Source organism: Neolamprologus brichardi, chromosome 14, assembly GCF_056152115.1.
Source record: "Neolamprologus brichardi isolate AB-2024 chromosome 14, ASM5615211v1, whole genome shotgun sequence".
Classification (NCBI taxonomy): Eukaryota; Metazoa; Chordata; class Actinopteri; order Cichliformes; family Cichlidae; genus Neolamprologus; species Neolamprologus brichardi.
In genome coordinates this window covers 34,386,799-34,413,149 of record NC_142117.1, presented here as the reverse complement: position 1 = coordinate 34,413,149, position 26,351 = coordinate 34,386,799, and the positions used below count along the sequence as shown (strand labels likewise).

General features: G+C 41.3%; 1 protein-coding gene across 2 annotated transcripts in view; it reads right to left on the bottom strand.

Moving 5' to 3' along the window:
* Positions 1-26,351, bottom strand: part of nova2 (NOVA alternative splicing regulator 2) — a 94,324-nt gene that overhangs the window by 48,338 nt on the left and 19,635 nt on the right. For both annotated transcript variants that reach the window (XM_035914075.2, XM_006805197.3), the window contains one exon: positions 24,374-24,517. In XM_035914075.2, the coding sequence (XP_035769968.1) occupies positions 24,374-24,517 (144 nt within the window). The remainder of the gene's footprint in view (positions 1-24,373; positions 24,518-26,351) is intronic.

The following is a 26,351-nucleotide window of genomic DNA, read 5'->3' as shown; positions in this document are numbered from 1 at the left end:
GAAGGATGATTTACAGATTCAACTATAGATCCTAAAAGCATTCCTCAGAGGCAAAATGAAACTGGCAACGTTCTTAGTGCATACTGTACTAATTTCAAAAGTACTTGGAGCATTACCTTTGAAAAAAACCTGGGAACTGTGACCCCATATCACCCCGTATCTCCTCTACACTGCACTATATTTACTGTCCCAATCCTTGGAGGGTAAACTTAAGCATAATGTGGTCAGAGAAGCTCTTACTGGAAGAAAAAAAACAGAAGTCTATGACGTGTAATAATCTCACGATGCACTAACATAACATCTTATGAAATATCTAAAAATATATTTCTCATCCTGCCTTCATTCAGTCATTTGTTCTCTTTAAAGACGCAGCAGTAACTCAAAGTGAAACACAACCACTTTTTGATGTATATTTTTTATAGCTCTTGCTCTATAAATCCAGCATATATATACTGTATTCCTCTCTCCTTTCCCCCCACATTCCTAATACTTCCTCTCATTTCCTTCCACTCTCTCTCAGTTGAACACACCCTTTGTCTTCTGACTCATGCTCCTTGGAAACACACACACACATGCACACACATATGCACAGATAAAGTAGATGTCGCTCAGAGTATCTTTGGAGCCGAGCTGAGACGAACATTATGAGAATACTCGTCTCACTTTATCAGCATTTTCACAACTTTGCAGAGAATCAGGTGTTTGAATTCGAGCCTTCATACAATCCGCTCTCTCCTTAGCACCAAAGACCGATGTCTTGACATCACATTTGCCACGCAGTCAGCTAATGGAGCTCTGTAATGTTAGTGCCCTGCTCTGCTTATTAAGTTTTACCAAACTTTATAGTAATACTGAAAGAAAACTTTTTACTCTGGTGGCTAGACCTAAGAAACTAAATGATGAGTGTGTCTGTGAAGGTTCTCAGTCATCCAGGTCATTGTAGTCAAAGGAGCTTGCAAAGAAAAGCGTCTGTACTTCTTTAAGTTGCTTGAAGACGTTTCACCTCTCATCCGAGAAGCTTCTTCAGTTCTAAGGTCAAATGGTGGAGAGTCCCAGATTTAAACCTAGTGGGAGTATCCCCCCACAGAGGGACAAAAGGACCCCCTGATGATCCTGTAATCGTCTAAAAATGATGAGTGGCACAATTTCCATACTTTATAAACACTGTAATGCAGGTTTAGTCTTTAAGATATACCAAAAAGGTTTTAAGTATCTAAAATATCAATAAGTGAAAGACCGTGGATTCAACAAAAGCAAATTGTTTTGTAGCAACAGCGCAAATTTGTAACAGTCTGATATGTTTAACCTTACATGACATGATATCGGCCACAAAAACATATTCGTCAAAAGATGGAATTTGGTTTGTGGACTCACATTTTTAGACTCACACAGATCCCTGATAATTAGTGCCACATAACTTAATGCCAGAATTTCAATGACCAAAACAGAACTGGAGCCTTTTTGACTTCTGTTTAGTACAATTAACCTCATAGCAAGCCATTATTCTTCAGGTAACAGCATTAAAAATCCTTTAAAAAAGCACAAACATGGTTGAGAAGTTCATTTAAGTGACTCAAGTTAGCTGATTGTTGTAGTACAGTCCTAGAGCTGCTCCCTGCCCGACTTCTCTTAATGCAAACTTTGGTATTTAAAAAAACTCAGTTGCCTTATAAACAAAATGAATCTTTGTACAGTTACTGTGAAGGAGTACAAACAAGACCAAAGCTGTTTTTTAACAAGGTTGTAAATTTTTTTTATTTTTTGTGTAAAGGCCTATGAGTTTTACTAAAGGTTGCCTCAAGTGGCCATTTGAGGAACTGCAGTTTTTGGCACTCAGGTATTGGCTTCATTTCTCAGCCCTGGAGGCTGCTGCTTGAGCCCATCGTGAAAAAAGCAGAGGAAAGTTTTTTTGTTCCTCCGATCAGAAGTGAAAAACACAAATCAAACGAGTTTCATTACGTAATCATCTTTGTGAAACATAAACAAGCATTAGCAAACACGAAATGAACAAATAGGTACAATGAAGTAAAGTTAGTCTGTCAACCCACACATGCATGTTTCTGATTGACTGCAGAACCACACGATGAATCCTACAGGGAAACGACGAGAGCCGTTTAATAGCTCATGGCCCGTGGACCAGGGTTTGACCCCACACACACACACTGAACATTTACTCAACAAAGCTCATCAACCATGGAGACCAGCATGCCTGGTCTTTTACATCATCATCGTCACACACAATCTGGTCCCCATTTGTTACAGCTGGGACTTCAGTGTGTGAGAGCATGTGTGCATGCTTCTGAGTATGTCTTTGTGCGTCTGACATCATGTATGCCCGTGCATGAGTGTTTGTGAATGCGCGAGCTGGGACTTGGCTCTGCACTGTGGACACGTAGCCTGAGAAAGTGAAAACTGTGCAAAAGTCTCACACACTAAAACATCCTCAACTATGCTTGAACTCTCTGCTCCAGCTCGTCCCTGCATGCACTGCTACTCAAACTGCCCGGGATTTTGCACTCAAATGCACGCTCCCCTTCCAACATGACATAAATCCACATTGGAAAAACAAATAAAACTCTCTGGCTCGGGAGGAGGGCTCGTACGGTAACTCGAACCCAGCTTTTACGCTTTGAGAAATTTGATCAACGTCTGAGCAGAAGTCAGGTTGCATCCTTTGAGTGAGCAGAAGAAACGGAGCCAAAGTGTGGACCATCAGTGAGAGCGCTGGCCAAGAAAAATTGTTTCTTGACTTCTATCCCATGTCATCTCATATCACCAAGAATAGTGTTGATTGGCAAAAACACAATGGACTCCAGCCACTGAAAGCTCCTGCTAATTTAAGCTCCTTTCAATTTCACTTTCTTCTGGTTTAATGAGGAGAAATAGAGAATAATAAGCGCTGCCACCTTTTCACGATGTCTGTCCAAAACACTTATTGAGAACAGTTGGGAATAAGATTTTATTATGTTGGTAAAAGGAATTTTCCCTCATGTAGGGCAAACCACAAGGTTTTAGGCTGATGCAGATATGTAACCCATGTAATATGTAATTACATGAACACTGGTTCAAATCTCCACTGGTCTGTACTGGTGCTTATTCACGTAGATGAGCTTCTTCCCCCAGGCTATTCGGGCCCTGAACCAGGTGTAGGACTGGACTCTCCCACACACATCACATCACCACATGCACCACCACACATTTCCTATAATTTATAATCTTTATAATCTCTTTCTGCTGTTTGCACATTTTTTACTGTAGATTCCTAAGTTAATTTGTAAATTTTGTAGTAACCTGTAAATTGTAAATACTGTAAAAAAAATTTTCTGTCATTTAATGGTCGGGCATTGTCAACACGTTCTCACTCCCAAAGCGTAACATTTTACGCTAGGTGACAAATCGTCAACATATTATGTTTTCGGCTACCCACCACGTTCCTAAATGACGACCTCGGAAAAATGAGGAAAAATGAGAACCGTATGGACTCAATCTACACATGCTCGCTCTTTTTCTTCAAATTGCTTAGAAACACGCTATTTAACATCATTAAAGTCCTGGTTAACCTCAGGAAAAAGGTTATGGTTAGGGCTAGGGATAAGGTTAGGTTTAGGGCTGGAATACAGGGCTGGAACGTCTATTACCGCGGGAGCATCATTGCACTGGATTTCGGCCATAACCTGCCGCGTACCATAAGAACGCCGAAGGTCTCCTTTCGCGTTCCTCAGGAACGCCAAGGGACGTAACAAAACGTCGGCATGTTACGCCTCGGGAGTGAGAACGGGCTGGCATTGTACAGCTACAAGCATTTCACCCCCATGTCATACTGTGTATGGTTGTGTGTGTGTGTGACAAATAAAATTTGAATTTGAATTTGAATTTGAGATGGCTTAAGAGAGATCTTCTGTAAAAATGTCACCCTTCTCTTAAATAAACTACACATTACCCATAATCCATAAGCCAAATCTATTACGTGAATGCATACCAAACTTAGTGCCACATGCTGTAAAGACAGATGTGTCATAAGTGGTTAGTATGACAAATGACGAACGATTTGATATCCTCGTGTTGGTGTTGTTCCCAGATCAACTAAAGATTGTTCCAGGATCAACATTGCAAGTGACCAATCAGAATGTTGTGATGTCATACTTTTGCGACTTCGGGAAAAACCGGCGTAAAACAAAAAACTGTACTTAAGCTGCGAGAAACCGCCTTTGTCCGCCGATCAACGGACCCTAACCCTTTAATAAACGCTAAGCAGAATTGATATTGTCCTTGCAACATTGGAATTTCATAAATGCACGAATGGGTTGGCGCGCAAAAGAATAACGTCACAATAATGTGATTGGTCACTTGCAATGTTGAACCTGGAACAACATTTTCATGATGATCTGGGAACAACACCAACACGAGGATATCAGATCATCCGACAAATGACACCTGGAGTCCTGATGCGTGTCAAGCTAATGTATTATTAGCATCTTAGTTGATTGTTGGAAGAAAAAGATGGAATAAGACTGGAACTGGTATCGGCAGACACACGGTATCAGTATCAGACATGGAAAAAGTGCTAGTGAGCCATCCCTATTGGACAGAGTTACAGTTAACCATAAACTTTTATGGGAATTAATGAGGTGAATAATTCTGAAACCTTGTTTCAGCTAAAAGTTTCAACTTAAAAGAAGAGGAGAGAAACGAGGGCGTACTCGATGAAGATACGATGGACACGAGCAATTAGAAGTAAATGACCAAGTTTCTGATAGTAGCAGAAGTAAAAACAAAGCATCCCTCTGCTTCCTCTCTCTTCTTCTCCTTCACCGCGTTGTTCCTAAGTAGGCGGAAGAAAGTGGCAATTAGCAATCAGCTAAAACACTAATTAGCTCCCTCTCTCCAGCTTTCTATAGGCCACCCTCTCTGCAGAGGATCAATGTGGCTGCGAGTGGCTGCGCCCCCGTGAGCGTGCGCGCGAGTGCAACGAAATGTTGTTCGAGCTTCAGTGTGCGTGTGAGCATGGAGGGTGAGGTCTGACTGGAAGTGTGACCTCATCTTTATTAATGACAACCATATGGAACACGGTTGTATGATTTACAACAACAGACGGCTAGAGGCTGGAGGCAGATGAAAGTAGGAGTTTTATGGAGCGCAGCTCAAGTTTATTGATGAGAGGACACACGTGAAAGATTTGATAATTGCTGGGAAACACCGAGGCTGCGAATAAATACCATGATTGAAGGTAACGATTGTGCAGAAAAGAGGTCAAATTATTCTCTTTTGTTGCGCTCTTGTCGTCAGTTGTGTTCAAATAATGAGCAACTGATTGCCAAAGTGCAGTTTGTTGTGCAATTGTTTTATCTTTTTTTCATTAACTGTCGAAAGAAACAAAGGTTGCATTCGAAGCGGCTTATTCGTTGACATTCATGGCAAAAAAGACGGCGAATTAAAACAAAGCAGAAAATATGTAAGAGACCATCAGATGGTGGACGGGGTAATCATCAACCTGTCGCCACTGCTGGGTCAAAGTTCATCAACCCCATCAACCAGTCACGTGCACACCACTGAACCCTGGTTGGTACACGCTGGTTACTGGAGAGGCCACATGTACCCGCACCGTAATCAGGCTCAGGGGTTCGTAATTAAAGCGAGAGAGTCCAGCCAGCGTGTCAGAGAGACGATATGACAGCTGACGACTTTGTGAGACCTCAGACTGGGAGAGAGGGGTGGGGGGCTGTCGTGCGGGGCGAAGAGGGTGACGGTGGTGACGGGGGGGGGGTGTATGTGTGTCGTGTGAAAGCGAGGGGGTGGGGCTCGGGTGTTGGGAAAGGGGAAGAAATTGGGGGAGCTTTCACTGGGGGATTAAAAATAATGGAAGCGGGGAGGGATGGGGGACTCGAGGCAGCTGTGGAGCCAGCTCTTTTGTGAGGGAGAGATGTGTGTGTGTGTGTGTGTGTGTGAGGGGTTAAGGGGTCCCAGAGGGCTACCTTTGTCCCTCTGCCAGAGATTGTAGGTCTGTAAAGAAAAAAAAAGCGATTTCACAACTGGTTCACTCTCTTACTCTCTCTGTCATCAATGAGGCTCTTTGTTTGCCACGCTCACCTTCCTCCTCCTTAAAGAAAATGCCACTCCCACACAAAACAACACTCTATAGTGAAGGAACCTTGCTCCTTTAAGTGCGCACACACACACACACACACACACACACATCTGTGTTGGTGAGAGGTACTCAGAGACATTAGCAGATTTAGACCTTTTAGATCTGACCCCTTTGTGCAACTAGAGGGATGTTGCTATGGCTACCACCAACGCTAAGTGTCATTGTTGTGAAGAGCCAATCAGGAGAGAGAGAATTTGTCGCTGCGTGTTTTGTGAATGTGTTTGATCTGCACGGCCTTTGAAATATTTCACTTACCGAATCAAAACGACATTTTTGGCGACTTTTTTTTAGTTTTCGCCGTACCATCTCCGGATTGTCTCGTAGTTCTCTTAAATAAAAACATCTCACGAGGCCCCGTGAGCAGCTCGGCCAGAAAAGCTTTAGTCGATGTTCCGCCGCATACACAATTTATGACGTTATTAAAAGCTGACACACAAATTACACCCTGAACTTCCTACCGGCGAGCGCTGCTTATTTCAGCGACTCTCAAGGACAGAAGGCGAGAGGATCTGGAAGGCGACCAAGACGGGAAGAAAGACATCTCTCTGTCTCTCTCGCTCTTACACCTGCTGGAGGAGCAGAGAGGGAGCGCGTGAAGGAGGGGTGCGGGAGGAGGAGGGGGTACTCCTCCTCTAGGAGAGCTGTCACTTTGATTCTCATCACCAAGGCAACGGGTGTGCAGACCCACAATCCTCTGCTTTGTCCAATGGGGGTGGGAGTGTGCGTGTGTGTGTGTGTGCACTGCACCTCTGCAAACCTGCATCAAACAGACACACACCGAGGCCTGGTGCTATGGTCATAGCAGCGAAACACCATGGCGACACAGAGACAAATCGAGCTATGTCTGCTATTTATGGGGAGAGAGAGAGTGAAAGAGGAGGCGATATTCTGCAGCCAAACGAGCTGAAATTGCAGCGTGTTTGTGTGCGTTCTGTCTCCCCACATGATAAAGATGTTTTATGAAGAGGCCCAAGTCATGTTGCTGAGCCAAGCTCCTCACACAGAAGGGCTTTTTCATAAGAACTGACAGACATGAGAAGCTGGGTGACGGGAAAGAGGAACACAGAGACATCCATCAGTCGAAGTCTGCTGACTTAAACTCAGCCGGAGGCTTTGTTTTTCAAAGTCTGGGTCACAAACCCACCAGAGGGTCACGGAATATTCTGAAGGGTTGTTATGGGTCACGTTGAAACCACTTAAACAACATCTGCCTGTCTTCCTTTCGGTTAAAAGAAAACAATTTCCCTCATGTAGCTTGAAAAGATAAGCGCAGCTGCTATTTTATTACAATTCGTTACGGTATAATGCAGTAAAATAGTAATGACACTGTTAATCACAGTTAAAAACATATTTATGGAGTTTTGCTGCAAATATGATGAGAAAAAGTAACAGTTTCTTACTGGAAAAATATACAACTAGTTTCCATCGTACTGTCATTTTAGTGTTCCTACAGTAATGTCCGTAAACAGTTTACTGCTGTTAATTATAACAGCATGGGCTCACCCTGAATACAAGTTCCTCTTTTTTTGTTTTTTAACTATGACAAGACATCAACTTCTTTCATATTTTCCCTGCTCATTGCACCACAGAGTTCTGGGAATGCTGCTGTGTTCATCAGTTTACCCTGAAGACGAATGCTCTGCACTGGTTACACAAGCTCCAGAAACCACATCACAGATTCACGAGAATCAACGTCTAAATTTGTTATCCAGTTTGGGGTCGCACAAAGGCTGGGGTATATCTCAACTGAGCATGTGCAAGCAGCTTTAATTAAATAAATAACTTAAAATTCAATATTTATATCCTGTGTTTATATGTCTATGCCGAAAAGAAAACGAAAAACATACTGCATTAATCTGTAAAAACGTATAGAATGAAATGAAATGTTTTGGGATTGTGATGTCAGTAGGACTTCCTGATAAATTAGCGTTTTCTTCTTCACAGTACTCATGTGTTCTGTACGGTAACGTATTACACTGCGTTTTGAAGCCGACACATTGTGGATAAATTCATAAATCTGTTGACCAAAAGGCATCTCGAGACAGAAAAGTGAATTTTTAGAAAAGATTTGCACGAAAGAGCACAGAAACTTGAGGAACACAACAAAACTCAAGCTGACACTTGGTCTGTAACGTAGATGCGTTCGCTTTCTGAAACACTGAAATGCAGAGAAGTGCCCAAAGGCATACACAGTTTTGTCCACACAGCGCAGAGTACAGATGTACACACTCTCTCCTCTGAGACAGATGGGGACACCCTCCCTCCTCCTCCTCACACTGTCGTCCACCCCCCCCCGCGAGCTTGACCGGGGTCAAAGAGCCTATTGTCATACAGAGCGCCTTGCCTCCAACTATTGTCTGCGACAGTTGGAAACCCTCAGAGCTCATACAAACCTCTGCACACTGAACTGTTCCTCCTCCTTCTGCCCTCTCCTTTCTCTTTTTTAATTTCACTCTCTCTTTTGCCTCCACACCCCCTCTCACAGCCCCTTTCTCTTTGTGCGCCGACTGTTGCACACACTGACACAGCTGGACCAGTGCAGACACACACGGGAAGGAAAGGAATTATAAAAAAAACTACATAAGAAGTAGGGCTTCACATTCTTTCCCAAACAGTTGCACATTTCTTACTGACGCCGCGATCATTTAGTCTGATCATTAGATCGGATCAAAATAAGAATTAGCCATAAAAGATAAGCTAGAAAAAGCTGCTCATGTTAAACTAAGTATGAAGATATTTATAAACAGGCTGAACTTAAATTTTTCACAAATATTTATTGTTTTAATTTAAACTATAGTCTGTCTATAATCAAATAAAATAGCAGTGATAATCTACAACAACAAGGAAATCACTGTAAGAAACTCTTTATGACCTAAATATTTAGCTGTAATCAGATTATAGTTATTCTGATTATTAAACAACTGTAGTAACTGCAATTTTACTGGTAAAAGTCCCTGCTGAACCAGATTAAGATTGACCTGCTGAAGCAATATGTATGGAAAAATCCCTTTGAACTAGCTGTCAGGAGCCACTTTCTCCACATCTTAAACATACCTGGATGCGGATCGAGTGCATCACTGTAAAATGAATTTAACAGCTTCGACCAGAAGTCCTGCTGTCTACGGCCTCAGTGGAGCCTCAGAGCGGCGGTGGCTCCCTCACCCGGAGAGATGCACCTCAGCTGGGCACGGCAGAAGCAGGAAGAGCCTTAAACAATGACGCTGCAGTTTGAGCGGCTGCAGGGCGCCATGATGCCGTGAGTGGCAGGTGGAATCGCTTTAACTCGTGCACATGCGCACAATGCTCAAGTCTCACTTCAGCCCTGCACAGGATATCTTCACATCCCCTCCCATTCCTCCTCCTCCTCCTCTCCATTTCATAAGCAAAAAAAAAGTCACTTCACACTCCAAACTGCTCCACATCAGATCGTCGTCATATCACTTCAAGATGTCTCCAGAACGCAATCCCTGATGTTTCAGGCATCGGCATTCATGCCAAGAATTCCGAACAACACAAATCTAACAAACATTGTAATAATAATATCAGAAAAACTGATATTGTTTTGCTTGCAAAACTGGTGATTTGGGAATTCTTCATTTATTGTAAGTGAGGCCGTGAACAGCTGCCAAATATGAAAACAAACAAACCCTTTAGTCCAGTGAAGTGTGAGCTTTTTTTTGTCACATGAGGACAAAATAAAATTAGTTCCCCATTTTATTTAGGATTGTCTTGAAGAAAATAAATGATTGTTACTGTTTGGTTGCGAGCATGTGCCCTGAAGGTAGCCCAGAGCCCGTCTCTGTGTATCTAATATTAAAGTACGAGGCTTATAAATGTGAATCCAAGTGAATCCCATTCATCACAATGGCTCTCGAACAGAGGAGGGTGGGGGGTGGACTATGATTTATGGGGCGAGATGAAGAAATAGAGCCAATAAATTTGCTGGGTTTAATACAGTTAGAAGGAAAATACAATAAAAACATTTTAGAGTATAATTTGGAAGAAAAATTAACTATTTAGTAGCAGGACAAGTGCAACTTTTTTTCTAATCGTGCTCTGTTTGCCTGAAGATGCTTTTGTAGCACGTGCCAGCACGCTAAATATCTTTCGCTTTTCAGATGCTTAAATCTGATTTCCTGCAGGTGGAAACTTGTCAATAACCATCTCAGCGCAACCTCTGCCTCTCATGAATTTCATCTCTTTATTCCAAATAAAATGGAGCTACAAAACTGCTATATCTAACTATGGATTAAACGTTTAAAAGTCATCATGGCTGAGAAGGTAACTTTGCAAACCCTTTAAGTAGGGCTGTTCATATAACGATATATATCGGATGACGATATAAAAACGTCTATGTTTCATTTTACGCTATCGTTTGTTTCGTGGTGTCGCAAAATAAACTGTTTACGGCAATATTTTTTCATCGTTTTGATGGTCACTGTAGTGGCTATAATAATTTCTTAAGTTCTCTATTTCTCTTATATTTAATATAACCACACTACGGACGGACAAGCGCCTGTTTTTATGCGTTGTGGTTAGCAACAACGACGGTAACACCTTCGCGTGTCCGCTTGTTTATGTTCCACATAAACCTTTCACAATAAAGCTCAAGATCCTGTTGAGATTAGGGATGGGTATTGATAAGATTTTCACGATTCCGATTCCATTTTCGATTCTGTTTAACGATTCGATTCTTTATCGATTCTCTTATCGATTCTTTTTTTAAAAAAAGGAGAACACTAAGGTCAAGTAGCTTAGATCTTTGTTTTATATCTTCTCTTTGAACAAGATAGAAATTTAGGAGTAACATGGCCTTACAAACCCAACAGTGAGCTCTTAAGAGATCCACAGCCTACGGCTCTTCAATGGGGTGTCACAGGGTCCCCAGGGAAAAAAAAATTGTAAATGTAAAATAATAAAATAAATATTATTCTGTAGAAATAACAAAGTATAACATAAATTATTCAGTAGCAATTACACAAGAATATCCAGTAATGTCCCTGCCTACAATTAAACACATTCACTTACTGAAAATCATCTGCTGTGGCAAATGGGTGCAAGCCTTTTACCACAAACTTAGTCACTGCTCGGTGACATTCGTCTATCCTGGCCTGAAAGGAGACGCTAACGGTAGACTGCAGCGAGAACTGCCAGCATCTGAGCCAGACTCTGTCTGTCTCATCATGGTCACCTAAACGCACAGTAATGGCAGGTTTTGTAATAAGGCAGATCGCGCTAACATAATCTGCACTGTTAGTTGATTATTTACCTGCCGCATTAACGGGAGAGGACGTGCAAACGTTACCGCTGCTGCTGGGTTGAGATTCACGAGTCCGGAGCGGAATTAAAAACACGACATTCATTTAAGGTCATCGCGTGTTTTGTGAGCAAATGCTTTTGCATATTCGTAGTGTTTCCTTATAACCAAAGTTTTGAGCGTTTGAGCCGCTTACGCGCCATGTTTCCTGCCAGGTAAATGACGCTCCGCAACGTGGTGACGTCATTCGGGGCGACTGGAATCGATAAGGGAATCGTTTGCAAAAATGGCAAACAATTCCAAGGAATTGAAACAGTGGGAACCGGTTCTCAACAAGAACCGGTTTTCGATACCCATCCCTAGTTGAGACTTTTCAAAATAAACTGAATCACGTGAAAGAGCAGATTATTTTCGGATGAGAATTAAAAAAGAGCCGCCAGGTGCTAAAAAATAGACCTTAGACTGAAACGTTAGAACAGGCTTTTCCCCGCAGCACGCCATGTAATAAATACTCACAAAGAAAACGGCGGCTGTTACAACTTATGTCTAAAAATGTATCGTTTCATGCATCGGTTAAAACACTTGATTCCAGCTACATGACGCGCAGCTGGAAACATTTCCCGCAAGTCGAGCTGCCCGAGATTCATAGAATTTACAGAAAATGTTACATTTTTGTGATTTATATCGTTATCGGGACAATAGAATTCTTATCGGGATATGAGATTTTGGTCATATCGCACAGCCCTACCTTTAAGAGAATTTTGGTTAGCTGATACTCAAGGCATGTCTCTGCACTGACCGTGTAAAGATAAATGAAATGAGATTCAGGCAAGTAAACACACACACACACAGAGATCTGCAGTGGTGATCAATGGTGATTATCCCAAAGGCGGGTGTGTTCTTGTGAGTGTGTGTCCACTGTGCAGTGAAGTGAGGCATTGAAAGTGTTTGAGGGGGTTTACGACAGTCATATTTCACTGACAGAATGCATTATCCCATCGCATCCCAAGGACGCACGCTCTCTCACTCCTCGTCACGCACGCACCGGCTGAAGAGCAGTCCCCCACACTTACAGTGTTGAGAGCTGAGAATCTTGCACATACACATGCAAACACATGCACTCCCACTGCAGCATTGATCTGCGGGTAAAGCCGGCCATATTCCTGCTGTTCTATTTACAGTTGGCCTCGCTGGGACCCTCAACACTCCCTTATTAAAAGTCTAAACACAAAGACAGCAAATGGAGAGACGGAGAAAGCGCCGAGGTGAGGAAAAACCAACATCGATCAGCAGCTTCTTCATTTCTAATGATCAGTCACACTGCTTTGAATCCTGCGAGCTATCACAGGCGGAGACAGAAATACAGAAAAGATAGGAGAGGAAAGGGAAACAAACGGTCGGGAAGGAAAACAAATCTGAGAACAAAACAGGTCCACTGCAGGTGAGTTTACTCCGACACCCTGCCTCAGCCCTGTATGTGGTGCGCAGATTGATTAGCCATGCCTGTCTGCAGGCAGCAGTGTACTGACTGATGTGACTGCAGAGCTGCAGAGGTGCAGAGTCATTGGGTGAAGGAGGAGGGCTGTCAGTATGATTCAGGATAACCGTACTCCATGTGACAATCACTCTACATGCTACAGTACGCCTGTCCTGTCTCATCTGTGTGTTACTGGGTCACATGTAAACATTTCAGGTCTCCTATCCATGACATTACATTTACTCCCCGAAAGTCAAAGTCACGGGAAACGGGAAGCGAAAAATTATTATGAAAAATTATTATTAATGCTTCCTTCCTTTCTGGTTAATCGCATACGAAACAAGCGACATATGGAGGCGAAAATGTGGCCGCTGGCTTGATGTGGCTGACAGAGTGAGGTATTAGCGCCGCTCAGGTTTGACGGGTCCCATTCTGCATGACTTCATGTTCATTCTGCCAGAGTTCAGGGTTCAGCTCCCAGCAGAGCCTCCGAACACAGAAACACACTCAGAAAGGCACTTTGGAGGAGCGCAACAAGCTCCCACCACTTTTAATTTGACCTTTTCAACTGCGCAGCGTCTCAACTCCAAAGTATAGTAGAGAAAAGGAATTCATCGAAATTCATTCATATTTCTAAAATGTAGCAGATAATCAAAAAATATACATAAATAGTTACTTAAAGGTTTTAGTGACATGCAGCAAGGTCAAAATTGACTCTACAAATCATTTTTCATTCATAAAAGTAAAAAATTTAATTAAGTTACATGACGTGCAAAAAAGACTAACATTATAGTAAGCTGATGGTTCAGTCAATTCACTGCATTTAAAGCAGATTATTATCTTGTTTTTTACCTTCAAACATGCCTAAATAAGAAGTCAGTACCTACACTAAACTTAAATATCTCTACCACTTATGGAAGTCAAACTTTCTGCGAGTTCTCCGATACGATCGCGTGTCCGTCTGCCTGCACGGCACTGACTGGTACAGAAGTGTTACTCAGCCTGTGTGCCAGCTGACTGACGTCACGCACAAACAAACATGAAAAAGAAAAAACGGTGCCGTCAGCTTTTTTTCTTCATTCAATTCTTTATCACTATCCTCAGCTACAACTGAGCAGGATTCTTAATTATTTTTATTGCTTTGTCATGTTCTGCACCAACAAATTACTGTAAATATGTATTTATTCATTCTATTCTATTTATTGACATTTACAGATTCATACAATATGCAATACAATTCTGCAGGACTCATATTTTTTGATACTGAGTAGGGGAGACCGGGGATAGTTGTAACGTGGGTCAGTTGTAACACTTCCAATTTCTCCAATCAGGGCTAAGTTTCAAATGATGTGACTCATCCTGTGCATGACCAACTCAGTTCTGCTATCACATGTGAAAAATCAGCACATTTTGTCAAACACAGACAATTTAACACGAAAAAAAGTAATTTGTATGCCAAAAAGTAAGTTTTTCTACTTTATTTCAATTTCTAATAGCATTATCTGCTTTGCAGCTAAACTCATCAAACTTAAATTATGTTATTTGTATGTCTATGAGGATATATTATGTGTAGGTCTTTAGTGCTAATGTTTTAGCCGTTGGCTGTAATGTTAGCTAGTTCATGGCTATAGGAGTCTGGGTCAGTTGTAACAGCAACAGTCTGGGTCAGTTGTAACAATAATGCAGATGTTACAACTTACCAAACTATTACTTTAACTTATATTAAACAAGTTGGGGCAACGACATCAGCAGAGAGGTTCACAGGTCGCTTTTGTATATGCGGTTAATGCCATTGGCAACACAATTCCTCCACTGTTTGTGTTCCCACACATACATTATGCAGACCACTGTGTCAGAGATGGACCAGTAGGAAGTATTGGTAGTGGAAATAAATCAGGATGGGTGCAAGAAACAGATTTCCTCATCTTTCTGAAGCACTTTGCAAACCACACCAAGGTAAGCCACGATAAAAAGTAATGGAACATTGTAAGAAGGAAGTAATGGTGAACAACTACATTTTTTCAGCTTCATTGTTATGTTCAAAATTGGTGCAAGAGTTGTAGGTTATAATGCTCACTGAGCCAATGAGGCCAAACTCAAGGAAGACCAACCAAAATGAATGAAATATTCAGTTGCAGAAAATTCCATAATTTGTCTTTTTTGGGGGGTTGGAATATGTTCAAAAGCTAGATTTCTGCATTCTGTCACACACACACACACAGCTACATAAATGGCTCTAAGTGCATTCATGTGTTGAATAAAAAAGATTACATGTTAATGTTTTGTTAGTACCCTTATTTCATTGTGTTACATTTCACCCCAGACTATGGGGTTAATTGTAACATTTCACTCTTTGTGTTTGAGACCATACCATGCAATGGGTAATTGTGCTGCAGAGAAAATAGCTGCACTATTTAATAGCAGAGACATGTAAATACTTTGCATTACATTTTGAATCCACTACCTTAAAAGAGCTCCAATTTACAGACAAATGTCAAAAATGTTACAACTATCCCCGGTCTCCCCTACTTGCTACTTTTCTACTTTGCCCTTTTTTTTGAAAAGAAGTGAAAACTTTCAGCATGTGGCATCAGGGAGCTCTTCAAACGAAACCATAATTAAATTAAACAGAATACTGAACCAGTACAAGCAGCCTGTAGCAATAACTCATTTAGCTAATGGTGAGATTATCTCCAATAACTGGTGTGATTATGATGTAAAAGTGCCAGTTCTTTTCTCCCAAATGGGTAGTTTTTGTCTGCAGTCGCGAGGTCTAGCATGTAAGTCCAGAAAGTAAAAAGCTGCTGTTATTTCTGAATGAAGACAGAACACAGACAGGTTTAAATTTAAGGCTGATTGGCTGCGAAGCTCGAGCTCAGACAGCCTGCAGACGCTTTAACTGGCGTCAATTTTCCTCAGTAATTTGACAAATTCTGATGGAACCAAAGTAGGAATCTAATTTGGTGGAAATCATCTCGTTATAACTGATAAGCAGAAGACATTTCTAATGAATAAGTCACTTAATTAAGAAGGGAAATAGCCGACAAACAGGAAAATCAGTCGTGTGCGTGTGTGTTTGTGTGTGTGATTTGTAATATTGCAGTTTTCCATCTCTCAGTCTGAGAGCTTAGAGCTGCATAAGAGGCTTTGAGTGCTGAAATCAGTAATGTTGATAAAGGCTGGATGCACCGTGTGTGTCAGTGTGTGTCTGCGTTAGGTGTTCCGTTAGCTCGTGTGGCCTTTTGCGACAGATGTGCGCCGGTTTTGTGTGTGTGTGTGCATGTTCGAGAGGGATATTAAATACTGAAAATCACAATCTTACTGTGAGATTAAAGACGGCACTCTAAAATGGTGGCACGCTGAGGCAGAGGACAGACAGAGGAGACAGACAGTGGCAGAGACAGACTGCAGGGGGCAAAGGACCGAGAGGAAATGAGCAAGAAGGGCCACCGAGTTCGATGGATTGACAGTGACTGAAGACAAGTTTGAGATAAATCCAGATTTAGACCTAAATCCAATTATTTGTTACGCTTTCCATTCTCACTCTGACAGAATATTCTGGAGTGTCAACATACTTGTGGCCGTAGCGTATAATCGGCTGGGGATCAGGGTCTGTTCATTTTTACATGTGACATAATGTCGCTGCAGTGTTGTCTCAGCGCCTAATGAGAAACTAATCGGCTCGGTCGTCTCCTCTGCAGTTGTGCGAACGTGAGTCAAATCTAAACATGTGGTCGCCGTCCTTCGGGGCGTCTCATTAACAATCAGATTCGGTTCAGATCAGGCTCACTGAAGTGGGTTATACGTGGTGATGAAGTCACCGCAGCAGGAATGTGTTCTGCTGTGGGAGGGGTACCACGCAAACAGATACGCAGTCGACGAACAGAAAAAAGGTCCACTCGAAGTGGAAGTGTGTTTACGCTCTCGAAGTCGCATTTCTCTGGTATAAATTAAAAATTTCGAAGCGTTTCTGTATCTGTTCTGATTAAATAGGTTCGTGTTTCACAGTAAGACGTGAAATCTGAAAAGACAAATGAGCTCAGAACGGACACGTTTACTGGATGCTTTGGTGGTTTGTCATACACTGAGGTCAGCGACTTTGGCAGTCGAATCGTAAAACAAATGTGGTTCCAGTTCCCTTCAGCTCGGAAAGAACTGCATTAATAAGACTCGGTCCTCTGTAGAAACATCAAATCAAATTTGTTTAAAGTTAGTTTCATGTGCATGCAAAAAATATATTATCGATATTACTGAATCTTTTGAAACAAGCCTTGACGAAAGGTTTGGCTCGCTTGGAAAAAGGTTATTTATTGGTTAACTGTTCCAGATCATGTTCTCATTTTTTAACCTTCCAGCTCAGGCCAGTTCTGCAAGACACACAAACGCTGCAGAATGTGATGCTCCAAAAATCATTAAAAAAAAACCCTGGTTAATGTTCACATCGTGACTTCATCCTGCTGTAACACTCTGCGAGATGCTCAGACTGAAGGCTGTAAAACTGAACTACAGCACTAACAAAAGGACACAGGGATGCTTTGGATGCATCAATACTAACTCATTTCAACCTTTAAGTTTGTCTTCATAGCTTTGTCTCTGCGTCTGACCGGTCAATAGCTCAGTGCAGAGCAGAGAAGAAGGAACGAAGCGGGTCGATTCTAATTATAAAACAGGTGTTGTGAATGAATATTTTATGTAAAGCGGCCGCCGCTTTGTTTGTTCTCTGGACAAACCGATCCACCAACCAACGGATGCTGCTGATGAACAAGTTTTTTAATCTAAGGACCGACAGCACTTAGCAGTAGCAATAAAGTTCCTCCTGCATCCACAACGCTGATATGTAACTGAACAATTATTAATGGGCTCGGTAACCCATCGTACAGTCTGCCAACATAACCACTGGTGTAGATCAGCGGTCCCCAACCCCCGGGCCTCGGACCGGTACCGGTCCGTGAGTCGTTTGGTACCACAAGAGTTGAGGCTCAGGTGTGAAATGTATAGTTTTCAGGGTTTTTATCGGTTTTCAGCGTTATTTTGTTATCGTTTTTATCGTTTACTCGGTTTTCCTGGGTCTTTTCTCGTGTGTTATGAGTAAATTTTCTTTTTTTCGGTACCGGTACTAGTTTTATTTTGTTGTATTTATCTGCGACACCTTAAAGGCCGGTCCATGAAAATATTGTCGGGCATAAACCGGTCCGTGGCGCAAAAAAGGTTGGGGACCGCTGGTGTAGAAGACAGGGACCAAGATTCCCATCCTATCTGCCAGTAACTGTTAACTAACACAGGAAAAAGTTCCTGCTCTAAGACTCCTCCAGCTCTGGTATCAAAAGTTGTCTCTTTCCTACAGAATCTACAGCATATGAATCCACTTTTTTCTAAATGTTGAATGCTGCTGCATATCATCTGTGTGAAATAAATTTCATCCTAGTTTCATGAAAGTCATTTTGAGTCCTCATATAGATTTAAAGGTCTAGTAGAAGGACAAAGTCTTACTAAAACATATGTAAATGGAAAGAGCTGTTTTTAATCGCTCTCTTGCCGATTGCACTTGTGCAGACGCACAGTTAAATATTAAACAGTGTTGTGTCCTTCCGTTTTCAGTTAACTCAGGAAATAGAAAGAGAGAGAGGGTAACAAATAAAAAGAGCGAGCAAGACTGAGAGGAGCTATATTTGGAAGCGGCACTGCCTTGTACTGTATGGGTATGTAATAAATCTGTTGTGCCATCATAGTGAATGGTGTGTCGCATAGAGCTCTGTGTGTGTGTGCGGGCGTGTGTGCAAGGATGAATGGTGGCCTGTCTCGTCCTCCGGTACTGCTACTCCTCGCTAATTGGTCGTCGGCTTAAGTGCTGCTGCTGCATTATTCTCCAGATGGGATGAAGGGAGGGACGGAGGGAAGGAAGGGAAGAGGAAGGAGGGAGAGGAAGCAAAGAAAGCGAGATAGAGGGGAAGGGAGAAATGACTGATGGGTGAGATAAAGCTGGATCGAAGGATGCATGAATCAAAAGGGGGAATGGAGGGAGAGAAGGAGCTGGAGGACAGAGGGTGTAGGAATGTAGGCTGAGGAAAGGAGAGCAGAGTAAGATAAGGTCATGTGTTTGAGAACGGTTTTCTAATCTGAATGTTCTTAAGAAAATATACTTGAAGGAAGCTACATGTGCTTCAGTGCTTCCCCTAATTTGACTCACCTTTAAGTTCTCATTGAACGCTTGTTTGTTTACTTCCTGTTAGGTTGATTTGTATTGTCACTGCTGTTCGTGTGGTTTTCTATTTTTAGCCCAGTGCTGTTTTTTTTCTTTTTAGCCCAGTGCTGCATCTTCTCTTGTCACATTAGCTTTGGTGCCACAAATTCTGAATTTACCCCAAGGGGCAAATACGGCATTTATTTAAAAAAAAAAAAAAAGTACCCATTTACTGTGAAAATCTAATTTAGTTTTGAAGTTTTTATCTTAACTGCATCTTTCAGCAGTTCTAATCTGCACGGCCCTGCTTGAGATGTCTCCCAGTGCTCTCTGTAGTGCACAGGCTGCCAAACAATGTTATGGCTTTGCGATAAAAAAAAGAGCCCGAGGTAATTTATTTTAGTTCAAATTGATGATTTCATTTGGGAAAGAAACTCACATTTGTGTCTGCAGTTTCCTCGTTTCTGGATCAAAATGTTGCTCTGCAGATTTTACTCCTATAGGGACCCGGGCAGAATTCTTAACATTACTTTAACTGTGCTGTTATTATTTTCTTTTACTGTCGCTGCACATGGATACACCCAGGAATAGCTTTTATTTTGAAAATATTACAAATGTTAAAATTTGGGTGGCACAAGAAAGTTTAAACTTGTCTGTGCGGCTCTTTCATTGTTTTTCCGGGACAATGAAATGAAGTTCCCCAGTGACCCCTAACAGGTTTTCCATGTGGGACGTACTATACGAGTGTGCATATGTGGGGGGGAGGAGAGCTGCTAATGTGTTCTGGAGAGTGAGAAGAGAGGAATGAGATGCTTTGGCCAAGACACAGCAGTAACTCTCAACTCTGTTCATTAGACAGGCTGCGTTATTCCCAACACACACACACACACACACACACACACACACACACACACACACACACACACACACAGACGGGCCCTTGCAGCAGGTGGGCCTTTTGATTTGTCACCCAGGAAGAACCGTGTCTCATTTGCATACAGATGCCCCCTTCAGAGCAGAGGAAGGGTGTGTGCGCGTGCACACATCCACACATGTCCTCCTCTCCTCCCCTTCTGACCAAGGCTCATACAACCCTCTCTTTCTTTCTTTTTCTGTCTTTCACTTGTCTCCCTTCCTCCCCTCTTTCTATCCCGTTCTTGTTGGCTTTCTCCCAGGAGATTAGAAGGCATGTCTGTGTGTATATCTGGGAGTGTGTGCATGGCTATAAATATTTTTCTCGATTTTTCACGCACATCCTGTGCACAAGGGTGCAAATATTCTTAGGATTTATCTGCTCATTTATGCTTTTTTTTGTTTTTACAGCATGCCAAGCGCATGCATTGTGTATTAGTGCACGTGAATTCATGCGTGTGCATCTGCGCGTGTGCATAAATCTCCGAGACTCCTGCACCTTGCATCTGTTCGAGCTGGCAGAGCTTTCAGGAGTCTCGTGTGCCGATGTCAAACAACGGTGGCTTGTTTGCAGACCCCCGAAACACTGAACCGATACACACATTCAAACACTCCTAAACGCACACATCAAGACAACAAGAATGAGAGCTGAATTTCAAACCAAATAAATTCTTGGAGACCACAGTGGAGCTTAAAGCGGCGGGGGGAAAAAAACGAGCGTTAATGCAGCTGGGCTGGACAGAGCACAGGATGATGTGAAATTAAGCTTTACAAGGACAACTATTCACGGCGTAGATGACTGTTATTTCCATAATGCATCACACTGAAAGCCACAGTCAAAAACCTTTTCATTTATTTCAAAGTAAAAAAACAAAGCTCCACAGCTTCATTTAAGCTTTTATTTGTTTTCTTCTGTTGTTAATCAGCGTTTTCAAGAATGAAAAACCAATGAAAGCTTAGAACATGAATTTATATTTTTATTTTAAGCTTTATTGATTTGAAAACTTCCTTTTCTCTAAATTAAAGAGAGTCCCGGTCAAAACCTCTGCAAAGTTGTGCATCTGGTGACTTCTTTGTACAAACGTTTACTTCATATTCTTTCTTAAATGGTTATTTTCTTTGCAGCACAGTTTAAATACCCCTTCCCACAGTGGAGCTCTGAAAAGTACTCAAATGCAACATAATGTGCGCCCGACAAGTCTGACGAGAAACGTCATGCTGTGATTGGCTTTCGGTTCGAGATTACATCAGAAACTCCACGGGTGCAACCACAACACTGGGAGGTTGCTGGGAGCGTTTAGTGTCGCTGCTAATGCCTTGCTTGACTGTACGGTCATTTTATCATTAGCTGTAATTTTACTTCTTCCAGGATCCCTGACTGTTAATATTATTTTAGGCAGATAAATATACATTGTCGTAATAAATGTGGGTCATAAAAATATATGAAATACCTTCTTATACCTGCGAACCTGCCACTGGGTACTCAAAGCTCAAACGGACACATATGAAAGCACTTAAATTTTGACCCAGCGCTGTTTTTCCACGTGCTCTGAGGTTATGCAAAGCGGGGGCAGCAAAGGAGTGAAACCACAGAAAGACACATGCATGTTATATTTCACTGAATATTCATCATCATCAGCTAAATATATGTTGAAAATGTGCAACTTGTAAACCTCTCACTGTCACTTAATGTCATTTAATGTTTTTCACCAATGCAATCTTGCAAATAAAGCACGAGTAATGTTTTATGGTTGGGTTTCGGCTGCTCTGACGACTTGTTTGGGGTTATAGAACGTTTGTGGCCTTGGCTGAGTAATTTAGAGCATTAGATGGGACGCCCTGGATCTTTCTGTGTTTAACTGAGCCAACATTTTCCCCGAAAACGCAGCCAAAGCTCTAGTAGCATAACTCTTAATCATCTCGTACATTCTTCTTATTACTTCTGTGTAATACAATCATTTTGTGTCCCAGTCCAAGTGTTTAGTACGGAGAACATGAATGCTGCAATCCACTTTATGATTTCACCAGCTCAAAACAACAACAACAACACCTCGCAGCGGGCAGACACACAAACATATAGACACGCACACATGCGCACACAGATCGCAGCGTCCTCCCCCTCCTCCTCGCTGCTCGGGCCACATGTCACGTCAGGGCAGCATTAGGAGTTTAGACAAATACAATTTCACCCCTGATCCTGTAATCCTGATCTCTGCTGGGTTGTGTGCGCGTTCGCGTGCGTTTGCGCGTGTGCATGTATGTGTGTTGTTGATGGGGGATGCAAAGTAAACCCAGTCAAGGCCCCACTGTCCCTGAGGACTTAAAAACACAGACAAGACCTGTTAACACATGAGCTACGGGAGAATGACATTTTTTTATGAATAATCTATTTCACAACATTGAGACTCTCTGCCAGTTTCAATGGCTCACTCAGATGCCACGAAGCAAAAAGACTCAGCTTTAAATATCGTGTATGTGTTTAAACATCATGAAAACATTAAAGATATAAAGATAATAAAATGGTTTCTTAATGGTTCACAACACCTTCTAGTGATGCATCTAAATAAATACAAATTTCATTTGTCACATACACAGTGTAGTGAAACGCGTGTGTCTGCGCTGCAGGCGTAGCCACACCATTCCAGGGCTTGGTTTTAGAACGGCCCTTACTGGATACCAGGAGGGAATCAAACCTGCAACTCCCACTCCAAAGGTGTGTAGTCTTACCGCTACACTATCCAGCTCTTCTGTCAGACACACTTCATTTCTAAATGGATGAGTAAATAGATCCATCCATTCATCCATGTTTCATTTTCTGGTTTACATGCCTCCATTTCTGTATCATTAATCAATCGCTTCTCAAGCATAACAGCACACACTTGTAATGCTTAACCAACGAGTAGAATTCAAGAAAAAATAACTACGAAACATAGTAAACATAAACATTTGAATACATTTTAACCATGATCTTTTCTTTTTATTGCTGGCTTGAATTCATTAATCATATCTATAACATATATATATATATATATATATATATATATATATATATATATATATATATATTGGAGGTGGGAATCACCATACATCCCACGATACAATATTATCACAATACTTACGATACGATATTATTGCAATTTTTAAAAATATTTTGCGATATTCAGATTCTGTACATAAAGGTAAACTTTATCAATATTCATTTTATCTAATATCAAAGTCTCACACTCAGTCTTTCTCTCATTTCAGTTTTATTGTTGACAAACTGAACGGTTTGTATTACAGTCTAGTCCAACTTAACTGAACGCAACCACCTGGTACAATTACAGCTATTCTGAACTATGCAGTTTATGAAAACTATGCAGCCCATTCAGCAACTGAAGAATTTGAAAGTAAATTAAAACAAAATATAATTTTACATTAAATAAAAAAAGTTTTAGACTTAATTAAAATAAAAAATGTCTTAGATTAAAATAAGTAAACTGTCATGTTTATTGCTGCCAAAAAAAAGTGAAACACATTTGGACAGTGAAGGAATGTCAGGATTCTTGCTCAGAAAAAGGATCAACATGCTCTGAAGTCAGAGCACAAAAACCTTTTTTGTAACAAAATATCGATTTCTGCTGTCCCTGTATCGATACATTATTAGCAAACAAAATATCACGATACTACACAGTATCGATTTTTTCCCCCACCCCTAATTAATATATATATATATATATATATATATATATACATATTTATTAGGGGTGCAACAATATACAAAATTCTCGGTTCTGACGATGCTGTCTGTGTTGAGAGCTCAGTGGATCTGCACTCGACAGTGCAGCCTAGGCGTAGTAGTCGAGCACAGATCCACTGAGCGCTCAACACAGACAGCATCGTCAGAAGAAAAGTTGATAAAATAAATTAAAAATTTTGTATCGTTCGATACATATGCGTACCGAACCGAAAGCACTGTATCGAACGGTCCAATATCGATACGAGAATCGTTGCACCCCTAAAAAATAAAAAATAAAAAAAATAAATAAATAAATTAAAAAATAAAAAATAAATAAAATATATATATATATATATATATATATATATATATATATATATATATATATATATATATATATATATATATATATTCATTGACCAGCATATTAACAAAGGTTTTGCTTCTCTGAGTTATATCACAGAAAAATAAAATGTAAGCTGTCGGTTTAAAAATAAACTTAAGGTAAGTCCCCTCAAAAGTTCATTTCAGACAATCCTGCAAACAGTGGTATATTTTGTGTCATTATTTCAGATGATTTACTTTGAAGTTTTCCCATCGTGTAAATTCTTACTGATGACATTTTCCTTTATTTTCCATACTCCATCATTCATCCGTATATAGCAGAGGTCGTGGTGTCTTACCGGGGTAGAAGTCTTTGGATTTGGACAGTTTGATGGTGGCGCCAGTTTCTTTCTGGAGCTGGACGATGGTCTGACCTCCCTTCCCGATGATTGAACCCGCCGCATAGCTGGGAATCAAAACCTTCAGGAAGTACTCGCCTTCCTCTGCAGCAGGAAACAGGAAACAGGAAAGAAAAGTCAGAGACAGCTACTGCAGCTCATGTTGTTTTAATACAAAGCTGTAAAAGAAGAACATTACACAAAGCTACAGTATGCATTTAGCCTTTTTAAACCTTTGCCCTCATGCGTGCCTTTTGATTGTATATTTTTCTTGCAAGCCAAATCGTTACTTCAGACATCGTTATGTGCCCAGGATTTCACAATCAGTGCATCACTTGTGTAAACTGTGAAGTGGAAGGAAAGTGTTTGTCAGTAATCACAGTCTGACAGAACAGATGCGAGCCGGTGCCGCATCGCTACGCCAAAGCAGAATTCTTTGTCTTTCATCTTTCCTCCTCAGCTCCTTCCTAAGCAACCATCCAAGGCTCCCAAAGCTGCATAAATCCACCCAATCACATCAAATGATGACTGTTATCCATGACAACTAATTATTTCTATAATCTGATGAGTCCGTGCCAGTGTTATCTCTCGCCATTCTCTGTTTGTCCGATTGCACGAGCCTCTAAAAGATTGGTCTGATCTAATTTCAGCGTTGGGCCTGAGGAATCTGGTCCTCGTCACCCTCTTGGCACGAGGAGAGGGGAGAGCCGTGGAGTACGCTGCACGTCGGTTTTGTTATTTAAGCTAAACAGATTCAAACGATGGGCAGCCCTGTGGATGCATAGCACCACATGGCTGCCATGACAGTCACACTCATGCGCTGATTAACATGTGCAGATAAGCTCACGTAAACAAACACAAAGCGGGCCAGAGCAGATCCAGATATTATTTATTATTTGTATATTTTCCCCTGCTTACGCTGAGCTGCACCTGCTTCAAGGGATACAGTGTAAACCGTGGATATGAAAAGAAGATGTCGTCTCTTTCATCTTTATTTTCTTCACTGATTAATCATTCATAAACTGTTAGTTATTCCTAGTTTTAATATCTTTGCCTTGGCTCCTCCCCCTGTGTTTTTATATTTGACATGTAATTTATTTAAAAGCATCGGCGTGTTGATCTAACCTTCTGTAAGCCTAATGGCTGCCTCTAACACTTAACATCTGGCTAAACGTGCCAATAATGATGATAAATGATTGTTTCTTGAGAGGCACTGTTTCCTTTTAACAGATCAAATCTGCAGAGCAACTCTGAGAAACAGCATCAACTAATAATTTCTGGCTCTTTAATAAATATTTGATAAGCACCATCATTAGTCAAGAGTGCAACTGGATTTTAACATCAAGCGTACATGAACACGTTCGGCTCTGTGCAATTTATTGAAAGAAAGCGAGGCACGAAACCAAAATGTTCTTCACCCGAAGCCTCCGCAGTGGCGGTCTGTTGTCACAGAAATGTTATATTTGCATGTGAATCGAAAACAACCTCAGCTCCAGGTGTGTTGAATTGACTTAATAAGGTCTGACATTTTCAAGTTAATGTTTTGGGTTTGTGAAAAATCACAAAGTAAAGGAGAAAGGGAATAAAGCAAAAGGTCAAAGCACACCTTAATCGATTTGTGTTCATTCAGAGCAGGGATACGTTCGCTGACACGTTGACCTGAACCTTCAACCTTTTCCATGCAGCCTGCAGCTTCTTTGACAATAACATGAGAGAGAAAAAGCAAGAGCAAGCCACTGCTCCTCTGCAAAACACGCGCCTTTGCTTTTCAGTAGTAGCTACATGCTGTAGGTCAACTAAAGACACACTTGATTCTTTATTGCTTTGTGTAGAGACATGAGATTTGTGTTAAATAGCAGAAAATATTAGCATTCAAAAGAATTAAGATCCAGCAAAATTCTTAAATCACAATTTGTCTTTTTAAATAGATTTTTCAACA